This window comes from Cavia porcellus, unplaced genomic scaffold (genome assembly GCF_034190915.1).
Source record: "Cavia porcellus strain 051 isolate PalLab524CR breed Dunkin Hartley unplaced genomic scaffold, mCavPor4.1 scaffold_15, whole genome shotgun sequence".
In the NCBI taxonomy this organism is placed as follows: domain Eukaryota; kingdom Metazoa; phylum Chordata; class Mammalia; order Rodentia; family Caviidae; genus Cavia; species Cavia porcellus.
The window spans coordinates 8,488,629-8,512,785 of NW_026947498.1; the positions used below are offsets into that span (position 1 = coordinate 8,488,629).

Consider the following 24,157-nt stretch of genomic DNA (forward strand, 5'->3'; position numbering starts at 1 on the left):
GACCCCAGGTGCGTGGAGCACATGCTGGGTAATGCGTCCCTCGAATCCAGCACACGGGATGAATGCGGCTCACAGAGAGGTGGTGCCTTCCGTCTGCAGGAGCTCAGACCAGGTCAGTATCCGGGAGATGACTGTCACCCTACATGCCCTGCTAGGCGGGAAGGAGGATGGAGGGCCGTGAGCAACGCACATGTTCTTAGTGCTCGCTGCTGGTGTTTCAGTTCTGTAACAAAATGCTTGAGATAAGCAACTTAAAGGGTTTATTTGGGTCTCATGGTTTTGGCTCTCAGGCAGCTGCTTCCATGGCTATGGGCCTGTGTTGCAGCAAAGCATCATGGGAGAAAGCGGCTCAGATCCTGGCAGGCATGGGGAAGGGAAGGGTGGAGGAAGGACAGACCGCCCCAGGGCACCACCTCCAGAAGCCCAGTGGGCCCTGAGCTTGTGGGCGGGTTAGACCTTGGGCAGTGCAAGTGTCCTCAAAGCCTGGTCCCCTCCCCCGGAGTCTCAACCCAACCCAGTTGCTGCTTGAGGTTTGCAGTCAGCTACCCTTAGCTGGAAACTTTGAGGTCTTGAGGGGCAGCCGTGTCTCAGTCTCGTGTCCCTGGTGAAGCACAGCAGCACTGGCAGCTGGAAAACCACACAGACGCACTCTCCGAGAACGCAGAGGCTGCAAGCCCAGGATGAGGCCAGGGTGCAGCCAGGGGCAGTTCCGAGGGCTTGCTGGGTCACGATGGTACTGTCCAGCCATGTCCTCGCCTGGTAAAGGGACAGGGAGCTCTGTGGGGCCTTTCTGAAGGGACACTAACCTATTCTGGAAGTTCTGCTTTTGGGACCTGAAGTTCCCCTGGGGTCCAAGACAGCCAATGAGAAGCTCACGGCGGGGGAAGCTTGGCTGCTCTGAGCTCTGTAGAGGCCTCTGAGTCACCCTGGCTGTGGCACCACATTGCTTGGGACAGAAAGGACTGCTCAGTGCCTGGGCCGTGAAGATGCGACTTTTTGGGAACATTTTCCGTCCGAGGTCGGTGGCAGCTGAGGCTGTGAAACCCGTGGATGTGGAGGGCACCTGCGTCCACAGAACTGTGTCAGGCAAGGCTGCCTGGGCCTCTATGCAGGGTCCCAGCCCTGCAGGGGACTCTGACAGGCCCAGCTGCAGCACAGCAGAAGGCAGGCTGGGCTGGCATGCACCACCCTCTGGGAGAGCCCCTCAGCCTAGGTGTGTCCAGAGAAGGACACGGGGAGCCCGATTTACAGGAAACGAAGACCCAGCAGACACAGAAAACCAGCCAGGCTTCAACTCAGAGCTGTAGCCGGCTGCAAGTCAGGAGGGATGCTGGGGAGTGCTGGGAGGCCACATCCCATCTTCTGACGCTGGCACCAGGCAAGGATATGTCCCTGAACCCTACTTGTCTTGTGTAGATCTTGGAATACAAAAAACAAAATGAAGAAGCCGGGTGCAGTGGCACATACCTGTTATCCCAGCTCTCAGGAGGCTGAGGCAGGGGATTGTCACGAGTTCTGGCCTGGCCTTGGCTGTATAGTGCATTCAAAGCATGAGTTCACACATGCGTGTGTGCGCACACACACACTAAATTTTTAAAATGAGATGCTGGAAGCCATGTGTCGGGCAGGAGGGGGGCAGACCCTGGCAGCCTGAGACCTCTGATTTCCTCTTCAGATTTATTCTCCCCTGAGACGGCCTGGAACGGTTCTTTGATTTCATCACAATGGCACACATGTAGGAAAAACAAACTCACAGCTCTCTTTTCCTGCTCTCCTCTCTCTTGATGTGTCGGGTTTCTCCTGGGCACCGCACAATGTGCTGCAGACTGCAGCCCGCAGGCCTGTCCCCAAGTCTGTCCTTACTTCCAGGCCGCCCGCTCGCATAGGTGGTGAGCCCTCTCCTCTGCTGAGCAGCTATAAACTAGTGAGGCCCATGGAACCAAGGCAAGCGCTTGCTTGGGGTTAAGGTTCCTTACCCAGGATGTCACAGGGACCCTGGAAAAGGAGCACCCGGCACGAGGCGCCCTCTCCAGAGCGCAGTCCTGCAGGGACCTCTGGATGTGAAGCCTTTGCTGGGTGTTCATGGAGATTTCGCTACAGGACACAGGGCATTGACTCGCTGGCCCCTGGGGGTCCGTGTAATCTCCCTCCACCTTCTACCCCAGAGGTTGGGGCTGAAAGTCCCATCCCACTAATCCTGCTGAGACTGTCCTGCTACTGGTGCCATCCTGAAGTCACCTGGGTACTGCCAGCAGTCAGCTTGCCCAGGGGGAAGAAACTCACTCAGCACTCTGGGGCTCTAAAGCTTCTAAGAGAGCCTCCCACTGGGCATAGGGGAGGAGAGTAATAAGGTATCTCTCCCAGTGTCACAGAACTTGCTCAGCAAGGTAACACTGCTATTTTATCAGCAGTGTACCACTCCTCAGAAACCCAACCCTGCCTCCCTGTCCAGGACTCTGTCATCAGAGCTCTGGGTTAAAGCAAAAACCCCTCCCTCCTCAGGGCTACAGGATAGGGGGATTGCCACTTTTACCACCTTATGGTGATGGGTACAGGGGCAGCCCGCTCAGGGACAGAAAGAAAGAGAGAGAGAGAGAAAGAAAGAACGAAAGAAAGAAAGAAAGAAAGGCATGAAGCCATCAATTATTTATGTATTGATGGGGGGCTTGTATGAGCCAGAGTCTCACTGTGTAGCTTAGGCTCTACCTTCCTGCCTCAGCCTCCTGAGTGCTGGGATTACAGGTGTGCATCGCCCTTCCCAGTTAAAAATTTAGTTGATTTTTATTGGACAAAATTCTTGATTACATTTCCAAGTATTTGAAAATCCTGGAGTCCTCAGAGCCAACAACAGTGTGTTAAGTGAATCCAGGACACGGACTAGGAAACCACGGAGGCCAGAAGTGCAGGAAATCAGCAATCGCTCGCCTGCCATGGGAGGAGGGGAGCATCAGGGCACCCACCTACTTGTAGGTGTGCTGTTACGGATTAAGAACTGGTGATCAACTTAACACCAGCTGGATTACATCAGCATGGCACTGAGCATAGATGCTCTACCCTAGTAAAGTAGCCAGCATAAATAGAGATGTGGAGGAGAAGCTATTGCATTGAGGCATTGTGGGTTCTCCTATGTGTTGCTGTTTGAGCCATTGGTTCTCCTGGAGATGCTCTGGTCCTCACATCAAGCATCGCTTCCTGGCTCCGGAGGGGAAGACGTGTGCCTCTTGGTCTCCAGGATGAACTTGTCATGCTAGCTTCCTGGTATGTACTCTACTGTGCTTGTCAATGGAGGAGCTCGGGGCCTCCGTGTGGCTGAGGATGGCTGTGATGCCTTTCAGGACAGCCCTGGTCTTTGTTGTGAGTGTGACTTCTTGGCTCCAGGGTAGAACCCTCATTCTACCAGCACAGCTCTATCACCCCTTGGCATGGACTTTCTGGCTTCCACCACTGACCTTTGGGCCTCCCCAGCATGGATCTGTAAAAGAGACTGGTGTGAGTCCTTCTTGTGGGCTCTGACCTCCAGATGGACTCATGGGAGACACTGTCATGAGCTTTAGGTCTTCATCTGGACTCATGTGAGACATTGCTGTGGGATTTAGGCCCTTGACTAAATATTCTATGTCTCTGGTGTTGCAGATAGATTCCCTGCATTTTCTTGTGTTAACTCTTGGTGACCATCATAACACAATATTATAAACTCCATGTCCTGATTCTATTGTTCTGTGCACAACCCCTGACTACAACATGAGCTTTCATGGGGGTCAGAGGGCGGATGGTTTCGAATCAACTGGGTCACATGGGAAAAGGAGGAGGGCAGGGAACCTCGGGGACGAAGTCACTGTCCAGGACCTAGTGGGAGACTAGAAGGGAGCTCCACCTCACCGGCTGCTTTATGGCAGCCTGGTGCTGTGGCCTCTGGACTTCCAGCCTCCAGAACTGTGAGTGAGCAGGCTTTGGTGTGAAGCTGCCAAGTCGGGGTGGCCCGGGAAGTGGGGAGGATACACACTGGGCCCTGGCACAGGCCACCTGCTAGCGGCTCAAGCCCAGGCAGAGCCAATGTGGCTCTCCAGATACCAGGTTCAGCAGGAAAGGTCAGTTAGGGGGCAGAGCCAGAAATATCCTGCTCCCCACCCCGCAGAGGGCGCTGTGAACCCCATGCTGACTCCCACGGCTTAGAGGAAGGCTGAGTTTGGTCAGCACAGAAAGGCCGTTAGCTGAGGTGTGTAGCATTGGGAACCTCGAAGCATCTGACACTTGCATAGCCCAGTTTCTAAGGGCACAACACAGAGCAAGCAAGCCAGAGAGACCTCAGCCCACAGCAGCCAGAGGGCAGCACAGGAATGGTCACCATGCAGCTGGACCTCAGAAGAAGCTGCCCCAGCAGGCCCCTCGGAGGAAAGAAATACATACCTCGACAGTGGACAGGTAGCAGGTGAGGAGGAGGAGGTAACGATGGAGGAGGTCAAATCCACTCTGGGCAACCCTGGGCAGACAACTCTGGAGCAATGGCCACAGGCCACAGGAGGCCAACAGAGGGCGATACCCAGCTGCAGGGCAAGCTGATTCCACCTGCAAAAATGGATGAAACGCAGGGCATGGCTGTGCCCACCAGTGGTTGTACCATTTGGGAGGCTGTGGCAGGGGGTTGTCTCAAATTCAAGGCCAGTGTGGGCTCCATAGTAAATTCAAAGCCAGCCTACGCTATAAAACAAAACCATCTCCGGGGGTGGGGGGAGGAGGAAGGGGAAGTGAAGGCATGGAAAGTGAAGCTAGGGCTTGGCGGAGGGGCTACAAATTGGCCAGAGATGCTAGGGGCCAAGAACAGAAATAGGGCTGGTAAGGAAAGTCCTAAGGGCCACTTCGAGATGGACAGACAGGACCTGGTGACCGTAGAGTGATGGCAGACAGCAGCTGTCTAAGTGGGACAGGGAAAGGACAGTCCAGCTGGAGAGAAGGCAGGGCATAGACAGCTGAGCTGTGAGCTTGCCGGGTGCATGGCCGTGGGTATCGGGTGTGAGTCTAACGGGGCAGATGGTAAGCGCCAGGCATGCTGTGCAGATTCACATGCACGGGTGGGCTCGGACCGGGGCTCCCACCACAGAACACAGTATTTCCTTCTGCCAGGGTGGCATACAGCACAGGCCTGCTGCAGACAGGGGAAGACGGAAGTGCATGGCAGGATGGGAGAGCTCAGGTGGACAAATCCAGTGACACTTGGGCGAGGGGCAGTAGAGAACAGCACTGAGGGAGAGCATTAAACCTGAGGGCACTGAAAACGGGGGAGGGGCAGAGAGTGACTGCTCTGATACCAACACACAGGCTCTGTGACCCCATCTATTTACTTGTTTGTTTTGAGACTGGGTCTCACTAGACATTCAGACTGGCCTTGAACTCACTTCGTGGCCCAGGTTGGATTCAAACTCTGGATTCAAACTCCTGCTTTAGCTTCCCAAGTGCTGGGATCATAGGCAATGCAGCCACACCCTACTCAGTGACTCCTTTATTGAGGGTGGGTTGGGCTCATGGAAGGCGAGCTTCCCTCTGGGAGCTGAGGAGAGCCTGGGAACCCTCAGTGAGCACGCAGGAGGCCTCTCACTTGTTCGAAAGATCACTTTGGCTGCAGAGCCAGAATAAAGGAACTTGGAGGCCAGGGAGCAATTAGGAAGCGGCAAGCGAAGGGAGCAGGGGACTGCAGATCAGACACCCAGGAGCAGAGTGGACAGAACTTGGGGTCAGGCTGACCCCTGGAGGCACAAAAGGGCCCAGGCCGTGCCAAGTTCAGGGATCAGGTTCCTGGGTGATTTCCCAAGGTAGTGTGACACAGCCAAGGTTGGGGCCTCAGGGTGAGCCTGGCAGGCGCAGAGGAGCCAGTGCAGGCAGCCAAGGAGGTGCAAGTTGAGAAAGTCCAGGCAGTGCCACATAACTGAGCTGTTAGCTTTATAAAAGGAATTGGTAAAGTGCTAGCAATAAGAGGGCAGAACAGGGAAGGTCTCTGCTACACTTGGCAGTTTTTCTGCTTACACTGGAGACACCAGAGGGCACTAAGCTTCGGCACAGCCCACAGCTTTTATTCTAGTACTTTTGGAGGCTAAGGCAGGAGGATCCAGGTTCAAGCCCAGTCTGGCCAACTCAGTGACTTAGGGAGACCCTGTCTGAAAATAAAAAGGAGCAGCACAGGGAACCCTAAAACTCAAGGCCCTCTGAAAGGTATAGTCATCTTCATGCACAAGGGCCTTCTGACACAACTCAAAACATAAAGATAGGAATTTCTTAAATACTTGGAGAGATGTTTCCGGTACAAACATTTTCATACTAACAGTCTTTAAAATGAGTGAAACAGAAACCACTGATAATAAAGCGATGGATTTGGGGACAAGTTTGTTACATCCATGAGCCCAATGCTTGATTATATCTTCTATGCACTTACCAAACCCTCACCCATTCCCTTATGCAGGGTAAAGTGCATGCCATGGCTCGGAAATTAGCACAGGCTTGAAAGGTATTAAAGCTGATTTTAAAGTCCAGGCATTTTCCAGGATCTAGGATTTCCACACTGGAAAGCAGTTCCCCATGCCGCTGTAGGCTTTGGGGAACACACTGTACTGTCCTACGCAGCCTGCCTGACCCGGAGAACATTTCTGTAGAGAGGGTCTGCAGATGGAGTTGAATTAGTTGTGCAACAAAAGGAAGCCTTTGAGATACCAAGAGAAAATAAGAGGCAGCCCTGTTCACCAAACACCATTTAGGAGAGGTCTGTGACCGCGCGCGTCTCAAGCCGGTATCCAGCTTTACCCCAAGTCTCCCGCAGCTGCGCAGCGTCAGCCTGCTCTGGCAGGCGGCACCCACGCAAGAGAAGGATCGCAAAGCGCGGGCCCACAGGCCACCCGCTGTGCGGCCCTGATCCCCTCCCCACTGGAGCCCCGGCGCTGGCCCTTGCCTCCCACGGCTCCCACTGGCAAGAAATGCAGTGACGATCGCCTCTGCTGCCACAGTGCAGGGTCCCACCAGACCCCAGCCCGCAGGTCGCCGCCGCGGCCGCCGCTTCTCGGATCTGCTGGACTCAAGCCGCGGCCGCCGGAGAGAACGCAGGGACCCACGCGCGGCGCAGACACTGCCCGCGCCCCCTTGCCCCGCCCTCCCGGCCCCAGCGCCGCGCGCCTCCCTCGTCCCGCCCCCCGGCGCCTGTCGGCCAATCCTGGCGCCGCGCACGTGACGAGCGCTGCCTGCGATGACCTCATCCCTGGTGTGGGATGACGTCAAATTCAAGATGGATGGAATCACAGCGGCAGCGGCGGCTGCGGCGCGCGCGAGCCGAGTGTGAGCGGAAAGGAGCCTGGCGCCTGCCTCGGAGCTGAAGAGCGGTGAGTAACTGTCAAGTCCCTGGGTCTGGGAGAACTGTGGGGCCCCATGGAGGGCAACAGCCTCCCCGCAAAATGCGGCCTTTCCTGACGTAACTCTGAGGTGATTTCTCTCCTTTTTCCTCCACCAGCGGGTTGCGGGCACAGGACCCTTCTGCGCGTGCGCGGCACCGTGGCGTTTACTGAGCATGCTCGGTCTCCCACGTAGTCGCCCGTGCTTTCACATTGCGCATGCTCTGTGCCCGCACTTGGCCTCGCCCTGGCTACTGCGCACGCGTGGTCCTCTGGCCGGCAGAGTGATTTGCCCCAGTGGTGCAGCCCGGGGTGGTTGTCTCGCAGGGCCGGGGTGCGGGTTTCTCTGCAGAGCCGTTGCTACGCCCTGCGGGGGAGGGCGCGCGCCACTGTCCGGGCAGGTGCAGAGTTCGCTGGGCCAAGCGAGCGTGCGCGGAAGCTGGCGGGCGTCTGTGGGGAACCCCGCACCTGCCGCGCCCGCAACGCAGCGTGACAGCGCAGTGGCCAGGTTGGCCCTGCGGCCTGGGGCTTCCCACGGACGGTCGGACCTCGGGGGCACTCCCCTGTCGTTGGCGGCCTTCGCCTGGGACACGGGGCTGGGGAGAGGGTCGGGATGCCATGCAGTGAAGCCAGCTGCACCCCGCGCCCTCTCCGGCTCATCCTCATCACTCCGACCCCCATCCCCACAGCACATCCGGCGTGTGCTGGGACCGCACCGGGTGCCAGGTACAGCCTGTGCACTCGGAGACCCCGGGGTATTCCGCGGCAGAGACCCGCACCCGGGCAGCACCGGAGAAGGGTTCGGACAAGTGCCTGATGGTGGGGACGCAGCTGGGTTGGGACCCCTCCCCCAACCTGGGACTTTTCCTGTCGTGCGTGGGCTCCCTGCCTGTCACCTCTAGCATCAGAAGGCATGTGTGTTACAGCATAGTCCAGCGATTGTTCACCAGCATGACCCTGAGTCATCAGTTACCCAGTTTGTGGTCGGTTCCTCCACCCTTGCTTAGGAGGACAAAAAACGGATTCGTCCATTTTAAGATTTCCTATTAAAACTCAGTTTTTAAAACCTACCCTCTGATGCTGAAGGGAGTAAGTCCTGCCTCATCTCTAATGACAGACACGTTAACCAGACCTCTGCATGTCGGCGTTCAAGCAAAAGATCCTTGAAGTGTTGGCTGATTTAAAAGTAACTTTTCACTTACTTCATCCTTCCTTTTGGCACTTTTGAAAGTATGGTGTGTTTTATTGTATAGAAATAAAAGTTGAAGAAAATACCAGTCCTCCCCCAAGCAATTTATAGTATTTTATGTCAAGGAAAATAAATGAGTATGCTGGTAAAGTTGAAAACTAAAAGTAACAGAAGGTGGCAGAGGTTACTAAGGAAGTCTCCAGACAAGGAGGAGGTGACTGAGGAGACAATTTTGATTGTCCTCAAAGTATATGAGGACACGAGGGCAGATACTAGAGTTGTCCAAGGACTAGGTTTATATGTCTCGGCAATTTGCCAAAAGGGACAGTGGAGGGGGAGGTCCAGTAGACCTAGCTGTCAACTCAAGCAAGCAGAAATAAGAATGGGGATCCAGCTGCTATGCAGGACCTGTGGCATGTAATGTGACGAGCCTAGGCAGCAGACATCCTTCATCTAAAAGCTATTAAAGCTGTCGGAGTGGGCAAAGCAAAGAAGGTGCTGGGTGCAGGGTGCTGGCTCTGTAACAGGTGAGAAATAGCAGCCAGCAAGTCCCCTGATTGCCCTCTCACTGTACGGGACATCTGCCGGGCCCTGAGCTGGATTTGAAACCCACAGAGGGAAAGGAGCTCTTCCTTAGGGGGAGTCTCCAGAGGATGACAGCATGGGCACTGCTGAAATAGCTGAGGGGTTACCATTAGCAGATGGGTATTCTAGCTGTGCAGGTGGCCGCTGCTGGCCAACCACCATTGCGGAAGTTCTGTAGAGATCTTGGTGTTTCCGCTGGATCTTTGTGCAGAAGGCGAGTCAGGTGAGGCAGAGAAGGTATTACATGCCGCAGAACTAGGTGTGCTAGTCGGGAGGGCAGATGGTCAGGGTGCCCATAAGGGACAGAGATGAACTAAGACAGCTCGAACTGTGTGTCAGGCTGCAGCTTGCAATAAGAAACAGTGGGGTTCTAAATTGGAGCAGTGATGTGACCAGCTTTACTTAAAACAATAAAAAGGCATGGTTTCCACTCCTGTATTCAACTTGAATAGAGAGGCCAGCAAAACCAACCAATATTTATTGTTATGCACGATACCACACTGGGCACTGCAGAGTGCAGGCGATAGTAAATAATTGATCAGCCTTAAATAGTGGACCTTCCTGCTGAAGCAGAGCCCCAGGGGCTCTCAGCAGACAGCGGAGAAGAAGCAGGTGTAAATGCTGCCTACTGGGACGACAGGAGAACTGCAAGGAGGTGTTCACCGATTTGAAGCTGACATAGTGAAGGAAGGAGACTGGGATGTGGGCAGGGCTCGTCCCTCCTGCAGCCTCTCTGCTGACCTGCAGGTAGTCTCTTCTCTGTGTCTTCACAGGGTTGTTCCTCTGGGTGTGTTTTTGTTCTGGTCTCCTCTTGAGGACACTAGTCACACTGGACCAGGGCACATTTTAACTTAGTTGTCTCATTTTAGCTGAGTTATCTCTTTAAGACTCATCGCCAAATATCACTGCATGCTGAGGGGCTGAGTCTTAGGATGTGTTTTCAGAAGCAGCACATTATCACAGTGAGTAGCTAAGGGAAAGAATTTTTAAAACACTAGTAATTTGAAAGCCAGCTTTATAGCACCTTGGAGCCCGTGTTTCTCAGATTTTGTGTTTTGGCCTAATGGAGAGCTGTTGCTATTACTGTTCGATTTCTAACTAGGGCATAGGCTGGCTTCATTCATTCAGACCCTAGGTCTCCTACAAGGCCTTTCCTGACCACCCTCTGCAGCCCCTGCTGCAGCAGCCCAGGAGCCCTCACTCACATGGGGCCCTCATGTGGGAGGGTCTCCTTTTCCCATTTGTTTCCTGGTTAGATCTCAGCTCACTAGCAAGGGGCAGCTCTGTCTGAGCGCTCCATACTCTGAAGCACCTAACCGCGCCTGCTCAGGAGGAAAGTCGGGTAAGTAAGCCAAGTAGGTAACAGCAGGCCCGCCGTGTGTGTGGGAGGCCGGGCCGAGCTTTGCTTCAGGCAGTTCCGTCCAGCAGCAGCATTAAAGAGGGCTTGGGGGACGTGACAGGAAGGGTGATGGCCATGTGGGAATGGATTAGTTAGGGTTCTGTAGGAAAGAGAACAGAAACTGACCAGCTGGCTTGAATTGATTGTTCTTAGAGCTGAAGGGAAAGCTTTAAAAACAGCATAGGACTGCAAGGTCCCAAACCAGAGTGACTCCAGGCATCGGTGCATCAGAGCCAGGCTGCTCTCCAGGCCCCCGCTAGAATGAACCAGCCCCATTCACCTGCGGCCTCCATCCTTCTCCTCAGGACCTGCATTCCAGGGAGAAGAGTTCTCAGGCCCGGCCATGAGCATGTGCCTGCCACCATCAGACTGTGCTCCGGAGCTGCTGAGTGGCCAGGCTGTGACCTGGGCACCGCTGCAGTGTGGGGAGGGGCCACCAGTGTGATCTGGAGTCACACTGGTGACTAGAATACACCTGTGAGCCCCATCCACGGAGGAGGGGACAAGGAGGAGGTATCAAGCTTAACTGTGGGTATAGGCAGTAACCTGACTCTAGCTCATGCTGGAGGATTGCAGGACCCTCAGCCACCCTACCTGTGCAATCCAAGGCCCTGTAGATGTCCTCTGGGTTTCTAGTGTGACGATGAGACTGGACTCCAGCTAACTTCCTGCCCCTCCAAATAGTAAAGAGGGGCAGAAGGGCAGAGTGAGGGCTGAATCCAGAGGGCAGGGTATGTCTCTGTCCCCAGTCAAAGACAGGTGCTCACATGTGTGTCTGCGTCTGGGTGCCTGGCTGTGTCACCTCAGGGTCACAGAAGCAGTCTTCAGCGTGTGAGGCACAGTGTTGCCAGGGCACAGCTCTGGGTGACCTCGGATGTGAAGGGGCATTGTCCCGTAGGACCCGGGAAGACCTGGGTGGTCCAGCCCTGGAGAGGGGCTCACTTGGCACAGTTCTCCACTGTGATGCCCTCCTTGTTCACCTCTGATGCCTGAGAGTGGGGGGGTCCATTTGGTCCCCTGCTCATCTCCCACTCTTTCTGAGTCCTTGTACTGAGCAGCTTTCTTCACGTTCTCCTGCTTCTGTCCCCAGAATGCTCTTTGTGCACAGTCACTGCCTTCCCTCCATGCCCTCAGAAGGCGGCATTTCCTGCAGCTCATGCAGCCTTGGCATAAGGAGAAAAATACCAGATTAAATTACTTTAAAAGGGAGGGGTGCCCGACCACATCCCCTGTTTAGTACAGAACGAGTCTGAGGTGATGGGACGAAATAATTTTCTAAGATGCAACTCTGAGGCTTCGTGGTCATTCTAGGGAACTGAGCTAGTGGCCAGGGCTAGCCTTCAGGAGTGGAAAAGCCCAGAGACGGGACAGGTACCTCTGCCATGCCTGCAGCAGGGACATGGGGAAGGTGGCTGCCTCAGCCTTCCCTGCACCTCTGCTCCGGCTTTTGCTCCGTGTAACCCCACCTGCCCGGTCGGCCACCTGGGAAGCCTTCCTATCACCACGCCCCTAGCTCTGTGCTGCTTCACCTGCCTCCCCTCCCTTCACCACACCCCACTGGCAGAGGGAGAGGTAAAGAGAGGCATGTGCTGCCCAGGGGTTGTGCCCCTGCCAGTGTCACTTTGCTGGACCCTCCTGGAAAGTCCCTGTAGTGGGCAGAGTATCAGCTGCATGTGTGCATCATGAAAGCTGGGGCCAGGCAAGACCCAGTGGTCTGTAGAGGTCACTGCCAAGTCGGGGGCAGGCGCTGGTCTGAGGCTTTCCGTGGAACTGTTACCTCCACCATGGGCTGCTTGCCATACAGCCTGTCACTGAGATTTGGGGAAGCAACGTGAGGCGGGCAGTTCTGGCACATTGGGCAGTGTTGTGTGGAGATCCAAGTGGCCAGCCAGCCCACTGAGTCAGTGCATTTCCGGGAGGTCCCCTCAGTGTGTCTAGCTGCCCAGGAAAAGCCTTTTCCTTTCTGTCAGCCCGAGTTCCCGTTAGGAGCCCTCTCCATTTTTTTGCTGTGGCCTCCAAGCCAGCACCTGTGCTTGTCCAGCTGGGTGACGTGGCCAGTGCTGGTGACCGCAGTAACACCTGAGGCCCACCATCTTCAGTAAGCCAGGGAAGCCGTCTCACAGCTGCCCCTACAGGAAAATGGAATCCCCATGTTGGGAATCTGAACCAGTGCTGAGGCTGCGATACCATGCGGCAGAGCAGGGAAGTGAAGAGTCCCCAGAGGCCGGTCCGCACCCCGCTGGCTGCAGCAGCTCACAGGGTCACCTGCTGACGTGGGTTCTCCTGCGTTCTCCACGTAGCAGCTTTTGTCTGTGGCTTCCCTGTTAAAACTCAGTAAATGCATTCACCCACTAGAGTTCTAGGGTTTGGGGTGGGAACCCAGAGTGGGGTCGTCTGCAGCAGCCTAGGAGAGGGGCCGTTATCTTCAAACCCCATTAACTGAGTTCATACGTCCACGCGAGGCCCTTCTGTGAAGGAGGCGTCCATGCCTCCCCCAATACCCCCTCAGCCCCATGTAGGGCTGGACCCTGACACCCCACTTCTGAGCCCAGGGGCCTCCCTCCAGACCCTCACCTCCATCTTCTCCAGCCTCAGGCCCTCTGCTCCCTGCGGCCCATTTTGCACCAGCCACATTGAACCTGCCGTGCCTCAGGCTCCGTCTTGTCCCTGTGGCGTTGCCTGCACTGCCCTTGTCCCTGTGTAGCCTTTGCCTTTCCCCAGTGCCTCTCTTCGCTGCCATCTCCACGGGGCTGTTGCCATGCCGGACTGTGTCCCTTCCTCGGCAGCCTGTCTGCTGCCTGCATGCTGGACTGGGCTGACACAGATTACCCTGGCCTATTCCTGTGCAAGGCTTCAATTCCAAGAGGCAGGCCATGCTCCGTAGATCCACATCCTCCTGTCAATAGAGTTCTGGAACATCTGGGTGGGTCCCAGCCGTGCAGCACACGCAGTATGATGCCTTTCAGAGCCCAGGCATGGCTACGGCCGTACCACCCTGGCGCGCCTGTTTTTACAGCTGTCTCGGTGGCTGTGGGCAGTGGGTCTTCAGTTGCTTATTTCCCAACTTGTCAGACAGGAATGGGGGTGTCTCTGACAGTTGGAGGAAACAAGGCAGCAGAGTGTGGGTTTAGGAGCTCGGCCTCTGAGTGGCCCCCTGCTTAGCTGTGTGGTCTCCAGTGAGCACCTTACTGTCCGTGCCTCAATTTCCTCGCCTGTACAGCACGGACAGTAATAAAACCTGCTTTCAGAGGTTGTGTGAACCCTCAGCTAATGCACGGTGTTTGCACACACACGAGGTATTCGAGTGTACCATCAGGGTTTGCTTGGGAGGAATGGGAATAGTACCGTACCGCTCTTATGCTCTGGCTATCAGGGCCTCGGACTCCTTGGGCTAGTGGGCTGATGATGACTCCCGGGGAGGGTGGGGCCAGAGTAGTAGTTTCATCCAGCGCCCACCAGGTTTTCAAGCAGAGACCATGTTTATCTATAGCTTAACTCTTTGTGACTCTGTTATTAGGTATTTTTGTTCAGGGAACATAGAAGCCCGTGCTCCAAGAGATTGGAAACAGTCACTTAGAGCAAGACCCATGAAGCAAGATCCTTAGAGCAAGGGCCGTGAAGAAAGAAGAAGCTTCTTGGGCAGTGAGCAGGGAGAAGGACATTGCACATGGTCTGAGGGGTGTGGGGTCGTGGCCATCTCATGGCTTATCACTCTGCACTTTCAGTCTCCCACTGTCTCAGTTTGGTTCCCTGCAGATCAGGCCCAGGCGCAGAGTGTGGAAGTAGCTCGTCATATCAGAAAGTGTGTTTCTGTGGGTTCTGGGAAGCACGGGACGGGAGGTGAAGGGGCCCTGAGCAGAGGGTGAGCCAGGCAGGGTTCTGCTCACGGAGGAGCACTGGGCCAGATGCTGCACTGAGCGGCCGGCCCTTCTGTGGAGGCTCGAACCCTTTCCTCTTGTTGTCCCACAGCCTCTCTATAAAATCCTGGTGGCTGTGCCTTTCCCTCTCTGCCTCCTTCTGGTCCCGGCCCCCTGGTGGTGGCAGCAGTCTCCTGCTGGCCCCGCCTTCTACCCTGGTCCTTCTGTCCTGCAGTCTGCTCCCCACAGTGTGGCCGGATTTGCTGTCAACCATGGAAGCAGAGCTGGGCTTCAGCACTCCTCTGCCCATGTCCCAGTGCCCCCAGCCCCACACAGCCTTGTCCCCTCGCTGTTGTGGACTGCACTGGTGCCAGGGCACAGAAACCTGCTCTCTGCTCCCCTCTGCCATGCTGTCTTCCACTGGGCAGCCTCTCAGGAATCGGGTGTGTTGTAGCTGCTGGGTCAGTGGTAGTGGTGTTGCCCTCTCAATAGGAACTCCAAGCAGTGGCCTGGAAGCTGCTGTCTGTGTCATCATTGTGGTGCACACTGAGGCTCAGAGGCGGGTTCATCCAGCACCCCGGCCTCCAGCTGTCTTCACTCGGACCCACAAAGACAGATGCACGTTAGCGCTCACCCGGCGCACACCTGCATGGATGCCAGCGTCTGTAACCCAGGCACTGTTCAGCCCTCACTGCCCACAGCCTGTACTCTGGCCGAGTTGGGGTTCTTTAATGGCTACTCTCCAACCATGTAGGTAGATAATAAGACTGACAGGTCACTGGTCCAGCCTTTGCTCTGTGTCTGCTGCTTTTCCCTGTGGCAACATCTTCGAAATTCTTAGTGTGGCACACTGCCCGGCGCAGCCAAGTCTAGGCCCAGGGTGCGGCAAACCAACTTCTGCTGGGCTTATTTTGAGGAGAGGGGCTTTACACAAACAGATGTGCGACTGTTAGACTAAAGGGCTGAAGAAGTCCCAGGGACTCACAGAGCCAACAAAGAGGGACTCACGCTTGCTACGCTAGGTCAGCTAGGCGGGCTTTGCCGTTTACCCTGGAAGATAGGGCTGAAGCCCAGGGAAGCCTGGCAGGCCTGGGCCAGGCGCTGGTGTGGCGCCTGGCTGTGGGCACCATCCCAAGAGGCAGGACCACAACCCGAGTCAGCCCCTGATGCTGACCAGAAGCGGGAGCGGTACTGAGTGTGTGCTGCATGGGTGGCTCCTGGCTGGTTGCACCATGGATTCCTCTCTGGGTTCCACTTAAGAGGGAACCACAGAGTGCTGGGCCCGAAGACTGTGTGGTCCATCTGCCCCAGGCCCACTCTGGGTCATGAGGCTGTCACAGATGTTCCTGCTCATTCTGGATCCACTCTAATAGCAAAATAAATGTCATGATGGTTTTGTGGCTGTGGCTGTGGCTATGGCTGTTGCTGTCTGTGTGAGATGCTGGAGGTGAAAGCCAAAGTCTCATTCGAGCTGCACCAGCCATACACCACTGAGCTACGGCCTCCACCCCTTCCCGTGTGTTAAAGATGGCTTTACGGAAGCAAAGCAGGGATATGCTTGAGTAGCCTACGTGGGAGGGTCACCTGTGGAGTGCCAGGCTTCTCAGGAGCACGTCTGATTGTTTCCTTTGATACCAAATTAAATGCCCATTAATCCTGTTCTTTCCAAAAGTAAAAGCATATTTAATGGGTGCTTAGCATGCTTGAGATGCTGGCTCCACCCAAGAGACCAGAGCAGAGGCGGGCATGGGACTGGGGCGAGGCTGGCAGATGAACGGGTGGCTCAAGCCGGGAGCGGGCACCAGAGCAGACGCTAACTGGCCAAGTACCCTCAGCTTGCTTTTAAATTGGAGGAGAGTTTCAGCGAAATTGCAGTTGAAATCTCTGAATTCAGTTTAGAACCAGGCCAGGTTTTCTGGGTGCTGTTGTTGGAAATGTGATGTGATGAGGTGACAGTGGTCAGGAGTGGCACGGCAGTTAGTGTGAGAAAGGAGACACTTGCCTGACCTTGAACGCTTCCAACAGTACTTACACACTGGCCAGTTAGCGAGTGGTCTGCACTTCACAGCCCTCTGCCACCTCTCCTTACCATGTTAAGGACATATGGGAATGAAACTAGAATTATAGACTTAGGGGTTTTAATAATTCTTATTTATTTTCTGAGTTTCTTAGAACCAAGAATCAAATGGGTAAAGACCCTTAATACTAAATCTTTATTTTCCTACATCAAGTATCATATGTCACTTCTCTATCTTCTTGCCAAGTTCTAGAAGCCTTTGGTGATATAAAAATCCTTATGATTTTTTTGGGGGCTGGGCAGTGCTAGGGATCAAACCCAGGGCCTTGTGCATGCAAAGCAAGAGCTCTCCCCGAGTCACCCAGCCCCCATGTGGCCTTCAGTTCTGAAACTCCGTCACTGTCGCATGATGTTTGGTCTGAGCCGTGCCCTGTGTGGTGTTGTCTCTGCCGCGGTGGCCCCCATGGGCCCAGGCTGCAGCCCACCCTGGCCCTCGGAGCCCTTCCCCGCAGAGCACTGGCTGCTGGCGCTGACGGCCTCGTCTCTGTCTTTCAGATACACCGTGCGATGGAGGGGCTGCTGCACTACATCAACCCAGCGCACGCCATCTCTCTGCTCAGCGCCCTCAATGAGGAGCGCCTCAAGGGACAGCTGTGTGACGTGCTCCTGATTGTCGGGGACCAGAAGTTTCGAGCCCACAAGAATGTGCTGGCCGCCAGCAGCGAGTACTTCCAGAGCTTATTCACAAATAAGGAGAACGAGTCCCAGAGCGTCTTTCAGCTGGACTTCTGCGAGCCGGACACGTTTGACAATGTCCTGAACTACATTTACTCCTCGTCGCTCTTCGTAGAGAAGGGCAGCCTCGCTGCCGTGCAGGAGCTGGGCTACAGCCTGGGCATCTCCTTCCTGACCAACATTGTCTCCAAGGCCCCGCAGGCCCCCTTGCCACTGTGTCCCGGCAGGAAGCGGGTGTCCGTGGATGAGGACGAGGCTGGCTCCCAGAAGCGGAGCGTCATTGTGTGCCAAGGCAGAGGAGACACACCTGGGAAGGCCACCACGGTGAGCCCGGCCGACCTCAGTCCTGCTTCCCGGCTGTCCCCCAGTATCACGGCCAAGAACGGGGCCAACAAGCAACACATCCCGAAGCCAGCGGAGCCACTGACCAATCTGTCCTTACCTGACAAGAGCTGGCCAAAAGATGGTACCTCGGTGCTGGCCAAGTCCCTGGAGTCCCCCACGGAGGACCCGAGCAGAAGCAGTTTGGGGAAGAGAAATGCGGCCCTGCCCTCTAAGCCTGAGCAGGACAGAGAGGCCTCAGATGACAGGCCAGGGGCCAGTGGCCCACTGCCGAAGGGCAAAGCCATTGAGCTGGCTCTGAGGAGGCCACGTCCGCCGGTGCTGGCCCTGCACAGCCCCTCAGAGACGCCCTATCTGCTGAAGGAGACCGGCAAGGGTGGCCAGGGTGAGGAGAGGAACCTGCTGTACTACTCCAAGCTGGGCCTGGTGATCCCGTCTGGCAGGCCTGGGCCCGGGACCCAGAGCATTGACAGGAGCGGGCCCCTGGTGAAGAGCTTGCTGCGCCGGTCCCTATCAATGGACAGCCAGGTCCCCGTCTACTCCCCTGCCATAGATCTGAAGTCCCCACCGGGCTCGGTCGCAGCAGCCAAGGACGCACCGGGCAGCATCTTCTGTGCTTTGTCTCAGAAAGCTGCGTTCAAAGACTGTGGCGACAGGAAGGCGGCCCCAGATGGCTGCGCCCCCGTGCTGCAGCCACACCGCCTCCGATCCTTCAGCGCCTCACAGTCCTCAGAGCGGGAGGCCGCCGGCCCGGTGCCTGAGCTGCGCATCAAGACCGAGCCCAGCAGCCCGCTGTCCGAGCCCTCCGACATCATCCGGGTTACTGTGGGCGATGCTGCGGCTGCAAGGGACTCATCCCTGAAAACTGAGGAGGACCCAAAGGACATGAGCAGGCTCCCGGCGAAGAGGAGGTTCCAGGCGGACAGAAGGTCGCCCTTCAAGAAGGCCAAGGTCAGCGAGCACGGACCCCTGGCTTCGGGTGAGAACTGCGAGGATGGCTTGAGCCCCCCTCCCCTTGACGGGGACTTCCCAGATTCAGACTTGCACAGAGACGAATTTGGTGAGTTGGAGGGGCCGAGACCCAACAAAAGGTTTAAATGCAAACATTGCCTTAAAATCTTTAGATCAACAGCAGGTCTGCACCGCCACGCTAACATGTACCATAACCCAGAGAAGCCCTACGCCTGTGACATCTGTCACAAGCGGTTTCACACCAACTTCAAAGTGTGGACACACTGTCAGACCCAGCACGGCGTGGTGAAGAACCCGTCCCCGGCCGCGAGTGCACACGGGGTCCTGGATGAGAAATTCCAGAGAAAGCTGATTGACATAGTGAGGGAGAGGGAGATTAAGAAGGCCCTGCTCCTTAAGCTGCGGCGCGGCCGGCCGGGGCTTCAGGGCGCGGGTAGCTGCCCCTCCCCGGCGCAGCAAGCCGTCAAGAGGACCCTGCGCCCACGGGCCAAGGGCACGTACGTGTGCGCGCACTGCGGAAAGGCGTGCCGCTTCCTCTCGCAGCTGAAGCAGCACGTGAGGACGCACCCGGGAGAGCGAGCGCTCGGAGCGCACCGGGGCGCTCGGCCCAAGGAGCCTGCGCCGCCGGCCCCGGGCGAGGCGCGCTTCCCGTGCCGCCTCTGTAATGCTAAGCTCTCTTCTCTTCTAGAGCAAGGCAGCCATGAGCGCTCGTGCCGGAACGCCGCCGTGTGCCCCTTCTGCAGCCTCAGGTTCTTCTCGGCCGCGCTGAAGCGGGAGCACGAGGCCGCCTGTGAGTACCGCAAGCTGACCTGCCTGGAGTGCATGCGCACCTTCAAGTCGGCCTTCAGCATCTGGCGGCACCAGGTGGAGGTGCACAACCAGAACAGCATGGCGCCGGCCGCCGCCGAGCGCCGCTCCCCGCCCGTGCCCGTGCCCGAGCCCAGCCCCAGCCCCGCGGAGCCCCCGGCGCAGCCCGAGCCCGCGAAGGCCAACCACGTGGCTGCCGCTACTGCCGCTGCCACTGCCGTGCCAGCCAAGGAGGACAGCACGCTCAGCGACTCCTCGGAGCACGTGAACTTTGACTCCGAGGACTCGGCCTGCCTGCCCGAGGACCTCAGCGTCCCCCGGCAGCCGAGGGCGCAGGTGAAGGAGGAGCCCGCCAAAGAGGCTGAGGAAGAGGCGCCCGAGGCCAGCGCACACCGGGTCCCGGGTGCCCGCACGGAGGCCGGGCTGTGGCCCTGTGAGAAGTGTGGGAAGGTGTTCCCGGCGCACCGGCAGCTGGAGCGGCACCAGGAGCTGCTGTGCTCCGTGAAGCCCTTCATCTGCCACGTGTGCCACAAGGCCTTCCGCACCAACTTCCGCCTCTGGAGCCACTTCCAGTCCCACATGGCGCAGGCCGCCGAGGAGCCGGCGCAGAAGGAGGCGGAGGGGGCGCCTGCGCCCACAGACTCGCCCTCGCCGCCGCCCCTGCCACCGCCGCCGCCCCTGCCCAAGATCCAGCCCCTGGAACCCGACAGCCCCACCGGCGCGCCGGAGCACCCAGCCCCAGCACCTGAGAAACTGTTCGCCCCGCAGGAGTCTGACACCCTCTTCTACCACGCGCCGCCCCTCTCAGCCATCACCTTCAAGCGGCAATTCATGTGCAAGCTGTGCCACCGTACCTTCAAGACGGCCTTCAGCCTCTGGAGCCACGAGCAGACGCACAGCTGAGCCCAGCCGAGCCCAGCCGGGTCCACGCCGCAGTGAGGCTAGGATAACTGCTGGGAACGGGAGGAGCCCTCTGCAGGCTGGGGAGCAGACTCAACACCGCACAGCTGCCCGCCCGCAGGTGACGGTGACCCGCTGCTGGGGGAGTCGGAGTTGCATGTATCTCGTGCCTGGGGCAGCGTGATCACTGGCGAGGTTTCTGGCGCTAGGTAAAGTGAGCTGTGTCCCAAGACCAAAGCCTACTGGGAGGACGTGGAGTCACTGCAGTGTTGATTTAGATCCTAAAATACCTTAGCAATAAGAGAATGACAAACCTCAAGTTTAATAAATTATCCTGACACTTGATAAAAACCAATAGTTGGTATTTTGTGGTCATGGAGAACTTTCTTTTTGTATGAAAATTGTGAGAAATTGAAATCAGCAATAGATGCACTTAAGTTTTTATGAGGTAGCCGTCTGGCCTCATTCTTGGTCACCCAGTGTAGGCTGACGGCTGTACTGTAAGAAGACAGGGACAGAAGCACAGCCTATGGGGTCCACTGCGCCCAGTCCTGGCGCTGCCCCAAGGAAGGACGGTCCACATCTGGCATCCTCCAAGCCCCACTACTGTCAGATTAAAAAGCTGAGTGTGGCTGGGAGGAGAACCAGGGCTGAGAAGCGGCACCCACCTCTGGGCTCCTGTGAGAGTGCAGTGAGGGGGCGCCCTGAGCCTGCAGGCAGGGGCTGTGCCTGCACTGGGGGTGCTGTGCGCACTCAGAGTCCTGACGAGGGACCAGCTGTGCATGCACTGGGGCCTCCCCTGTTGTGCTCATTGTGATTAGGAGAGTTTAGAAGGTGTTGCCCACAGCTCGGTGACATTTCAAAGGGAAAACTCACCCCACTTGTGTGGGGCGGGCTAAGAATCCCGAAACAGCAGGTGTTTGTCAGGTAGGGACGCTGATTCAGACTCCCAGTTACATGGTTGTTACCAGCTGTTCCAGATGAAAGTCTGCCACTGTGGCTGTGAGATGTCTTTGGAGCTGTGCTCTGGCCGGAAGGAGCTGTTGCCAGCGTGCCCCGCCAGTCCTGGGCAGGTGCTCTTGACAGAAACACAAGCGTTTTTATGAACTACTAACTGACTTTGTATATTAGAGAAATTATATATGAAATTTTGCCTTTTATCCTTCCACTTGAAAAAAAAACTATTAAAAATCCCAAAATATTTTAGTACTTTGTATTTTGTTCTTCAGTTTGATGGAGAAAGGGAAGATAAAGTTAGGTTGCAGTTACTGATTCCTGCTGTCTTTCTATTTCTTGAAGAAATCTATGCATTTTAAAGTGGAACCTGACCTTTTCCCGAAGGCAGCGTGGTGGCATGTGAATTCTCTCCATGTGTCACCCCGTGTTGCTGGCTCTGAGCACCCTGTAGCTGTCACTTCTTCAAGAGAAGACAGAGTCACCCACATGGCCTCTGTGGGCTCTGAAAGTTCCAGAACATGTGGCACCTTGGCGTTGTGCAGGCAATATCCCAGGACTGGACCTTTATGCCACATTTTTGAAGGTTTTTAAAATACTCTTAATCAGTAAAAAATACTTTTGATCTAAATACAGGCTCTGCATATCTGTTAAGAGTTTAACAATTACCAGTGTTTTTGTCCTCTTCACATTTTTGTCTAGGCAAGAAATACAAGATTTCAAATAAAATTTTGAATCAAAAACATTTATAAATGCAGTTCTGGTTTTTCTATTACTTTTTATACTGTACCTTAAAAGCATCAGGCTGAAAGAGTTTATTTTGGTGGTCAAAAAAATTTAAAAAAAGCCTCCACTGGTATAACTATTTTAAATGTTAAGAAGTAGGATAATGAAAGACACATTAATTGCTTTTTGTAAAGAATGTTTACCTTGGCCAGCAGGCAGATACTTGGTGTAAAATACATTGGTCTTTCACCCTTGCAATTCTTTAAATAGTAAAAGTATTCTTGTAAATGTTTTCCTTTGATTGTAATTAATTTTTAAAAAGCTAGACAGTTCATTATTCCTTGTAAGTATTCAGGATGCCTGCTTTTTTATGCAGTTGTGAAAGAATGTAAAATGTTTAATATATTCTGTTAATCTGAGAACTCAGTTATTTTTTTTATATGGTGAATGGAGGGAGTAACAAAATGTGTTTTTATCTTTCAAAGTAAGCAATGGAGGTGACAGTGTTGTGCATTTTAATTGTACTATTTCAAGTTTAATACTAGAACTTTCATCTTTAAAGCTAGCATAGATTTACAGTTTTTCTAAACTGCAGTTCAGTAAAAATGTTACTTACTTTTGTGGGGAGATGTGTGTCCTCACTGGGTTTCTGTTTCAGTAGAGTTTTTCTTTTTTCTTGTTTTGCCTTTTTGAGACAGGGTCTCGCTGTGCCATTCAGGCTGACCTTGAACTCACTCTGTAGCCCAGACTGGTCTCGAATTTGTAAGGATCCTCCTGTCTCAGCCTCCTGAGGGCTGGGATCACAGGTGTGTGTCACATACCTGGTGCGAAAGATCATTTAAGGCCTTGTGCATCTTGGCCAACACCAAATGGTTGTTATCTAAGTGCATGTCACCCTCTTGGTGTCACCAGAGGAGGCTGTGGCACAGGTAGAAGGCAGCCTTGCTGGGGGCAGGTCTCAAAGAGCAGACGAATGTTGCCCTTGGCCATTCCGTGATCTGGAACCATAAGGAAGGAAAGGATTTGCATTTTCCTGGTACAGAAATAATTAGGTGTCCTGACAGATTTCTTTATAACCCTCACCCAATTAACCATTGACTATTACAAATCACTTCATTGATTTCTGATGTCCTGATGTTTTTTGCAATAATTGTGAAATGCATTATTGATTTGAATAATGCTGATCCACATTTAGTAAGTGTTAACGCTGAGTACTATGCTGTTAATTTGTTTGTTTGTGTGTTTTAAAGACAGGTTTTCCCCTGTGTGGCTTTAGCACTTTAAGGACTTGGATGTTTGCATAACCCTAAGATCTCCTCCAGCGGGGCTGGGGGCCGTGCTGGGGGCGGTGAGGATCTGCACAGGGCTAGAGGAGCCTGAATGAGTCTGGCCAGAAAACAGAAGTGAGTTCTTGTGAGGTGTTTTAAAAAGTCACTTTAGAATCAGGCTGTGGGGACCCAAAGTATTTTACTATAAATCTTTAAATAGTCACCGAGCCTGGTGTTCTTCCACCAGACATCAGTGCCATTAGGTGTATGGTGACTCGGCCTCGAGCATTCACAGGTGATGACCGTCATTGCCAGGGACCCCAGCCTCAGCTCCCTGAGTGGGTGCTCACTGCTCAAAGAGAAACAGACGGGGACTTACAGATGTGTCTGTTCGTTGTCCTTCCTGCCTCAGCAGAGGAAACCTCGGCTTTAGGAATAAGGTTTGGGACGAGAATTAATAGTGAATAGAACCGTGTTACTCCATTGCTTACTTGTACCCGATTCTGCTGTCTGTTTACTTTGCTGAAATCTTGACTGAGAGTGATTGGATTCAATAAACGTGTGCTGTATTTTGCTGAGTCCTGGTCTCCTTGGTCTGCTGGGCATGGTGGGGGCAGGGTGACAGAGGTGGCAGGGGTGGAGCTGACACTGGTGATGGTGAGCAGCAGTGCCCCAGGGTGGGGAAGTCAGTGGTTACCTCCCGCCTCTGCCTTGAGCATTTCCAGCCTGATGTGCAGTTAGAAAATGAGAAGCCAAAGGCTTGGCCGCCTCTCCCCTCTTTCGGGCCGTGGTTTCTTGCCTGTCTTTCCCTTTACTTTCGGAGTGGTACTTTTGGAGGGGACGGGGTGTATGTGGGCGCAGCTTTCAGGGTGACAGCTGCATGGCTATTTCCATTCCTAATTTACAGGCTTCAGTGCTACAGCCTCTTCCTGCCCAGGCACCCTGTCCCACACCTGGGAGGACACCCTTCCCTAGTGACCACCCTCGCCATGGGGACTTGAGATGTGCTGGGGAGGTGCCAGAGGACGCCACCTGCCCC

The 24,157-nt window shown here is 55.0% G+C and overlaps 1 protein-coding gene across 2 annotated transcripts; it reads left to right on the forward strand.

Annotated features, from left to right (window-relative positions):
• Window positions 1-6,926: 6,926 nt before the first annotated feature.
• Zbtb21 (zinc finger and BTB domain containing 21) lies at window positions 6,927-23,696 on the forward strand. Of its 2 annotated transcripts, XM_005001004.4 has the most exons (3): window positions 6,927-7,358; window positions 16,970-18,551; window positions 19,152-23,696. In XM_005001004.4, exons 2-3 carry the CDS (start codon window positions 16,982-16,984, stop codon window positions 20,171-20,173), a joined length of 2,592 nt encoding a protein of 863 aa, XP_005001061.2. In that variant the 5' UTR covers window positions 6,927-7,358; window positions 16,970-16,981; the 3' UTR covers window positions 20,174-23,696. The 2 variants fall into 2 exon arrangements, with proteins under 2 accessions (XP_005001061.2, XP_005001060.2); XM_005001003.4 differs by having other exon boundaries at window positions 16,970-23,696.
• Window positions 23,697-24,157: the final 461 nt, after the last annotated feature.

Excerpts from the sequence above, each read along its gene's own strand:
- Zbtb21 (XM_005001003.4), top strand. The coding sequence starts at position 16,982 with ATGGAGGGGCTGCTGCACTACATCAACCCAGCGCACGCCATCTCTCTG.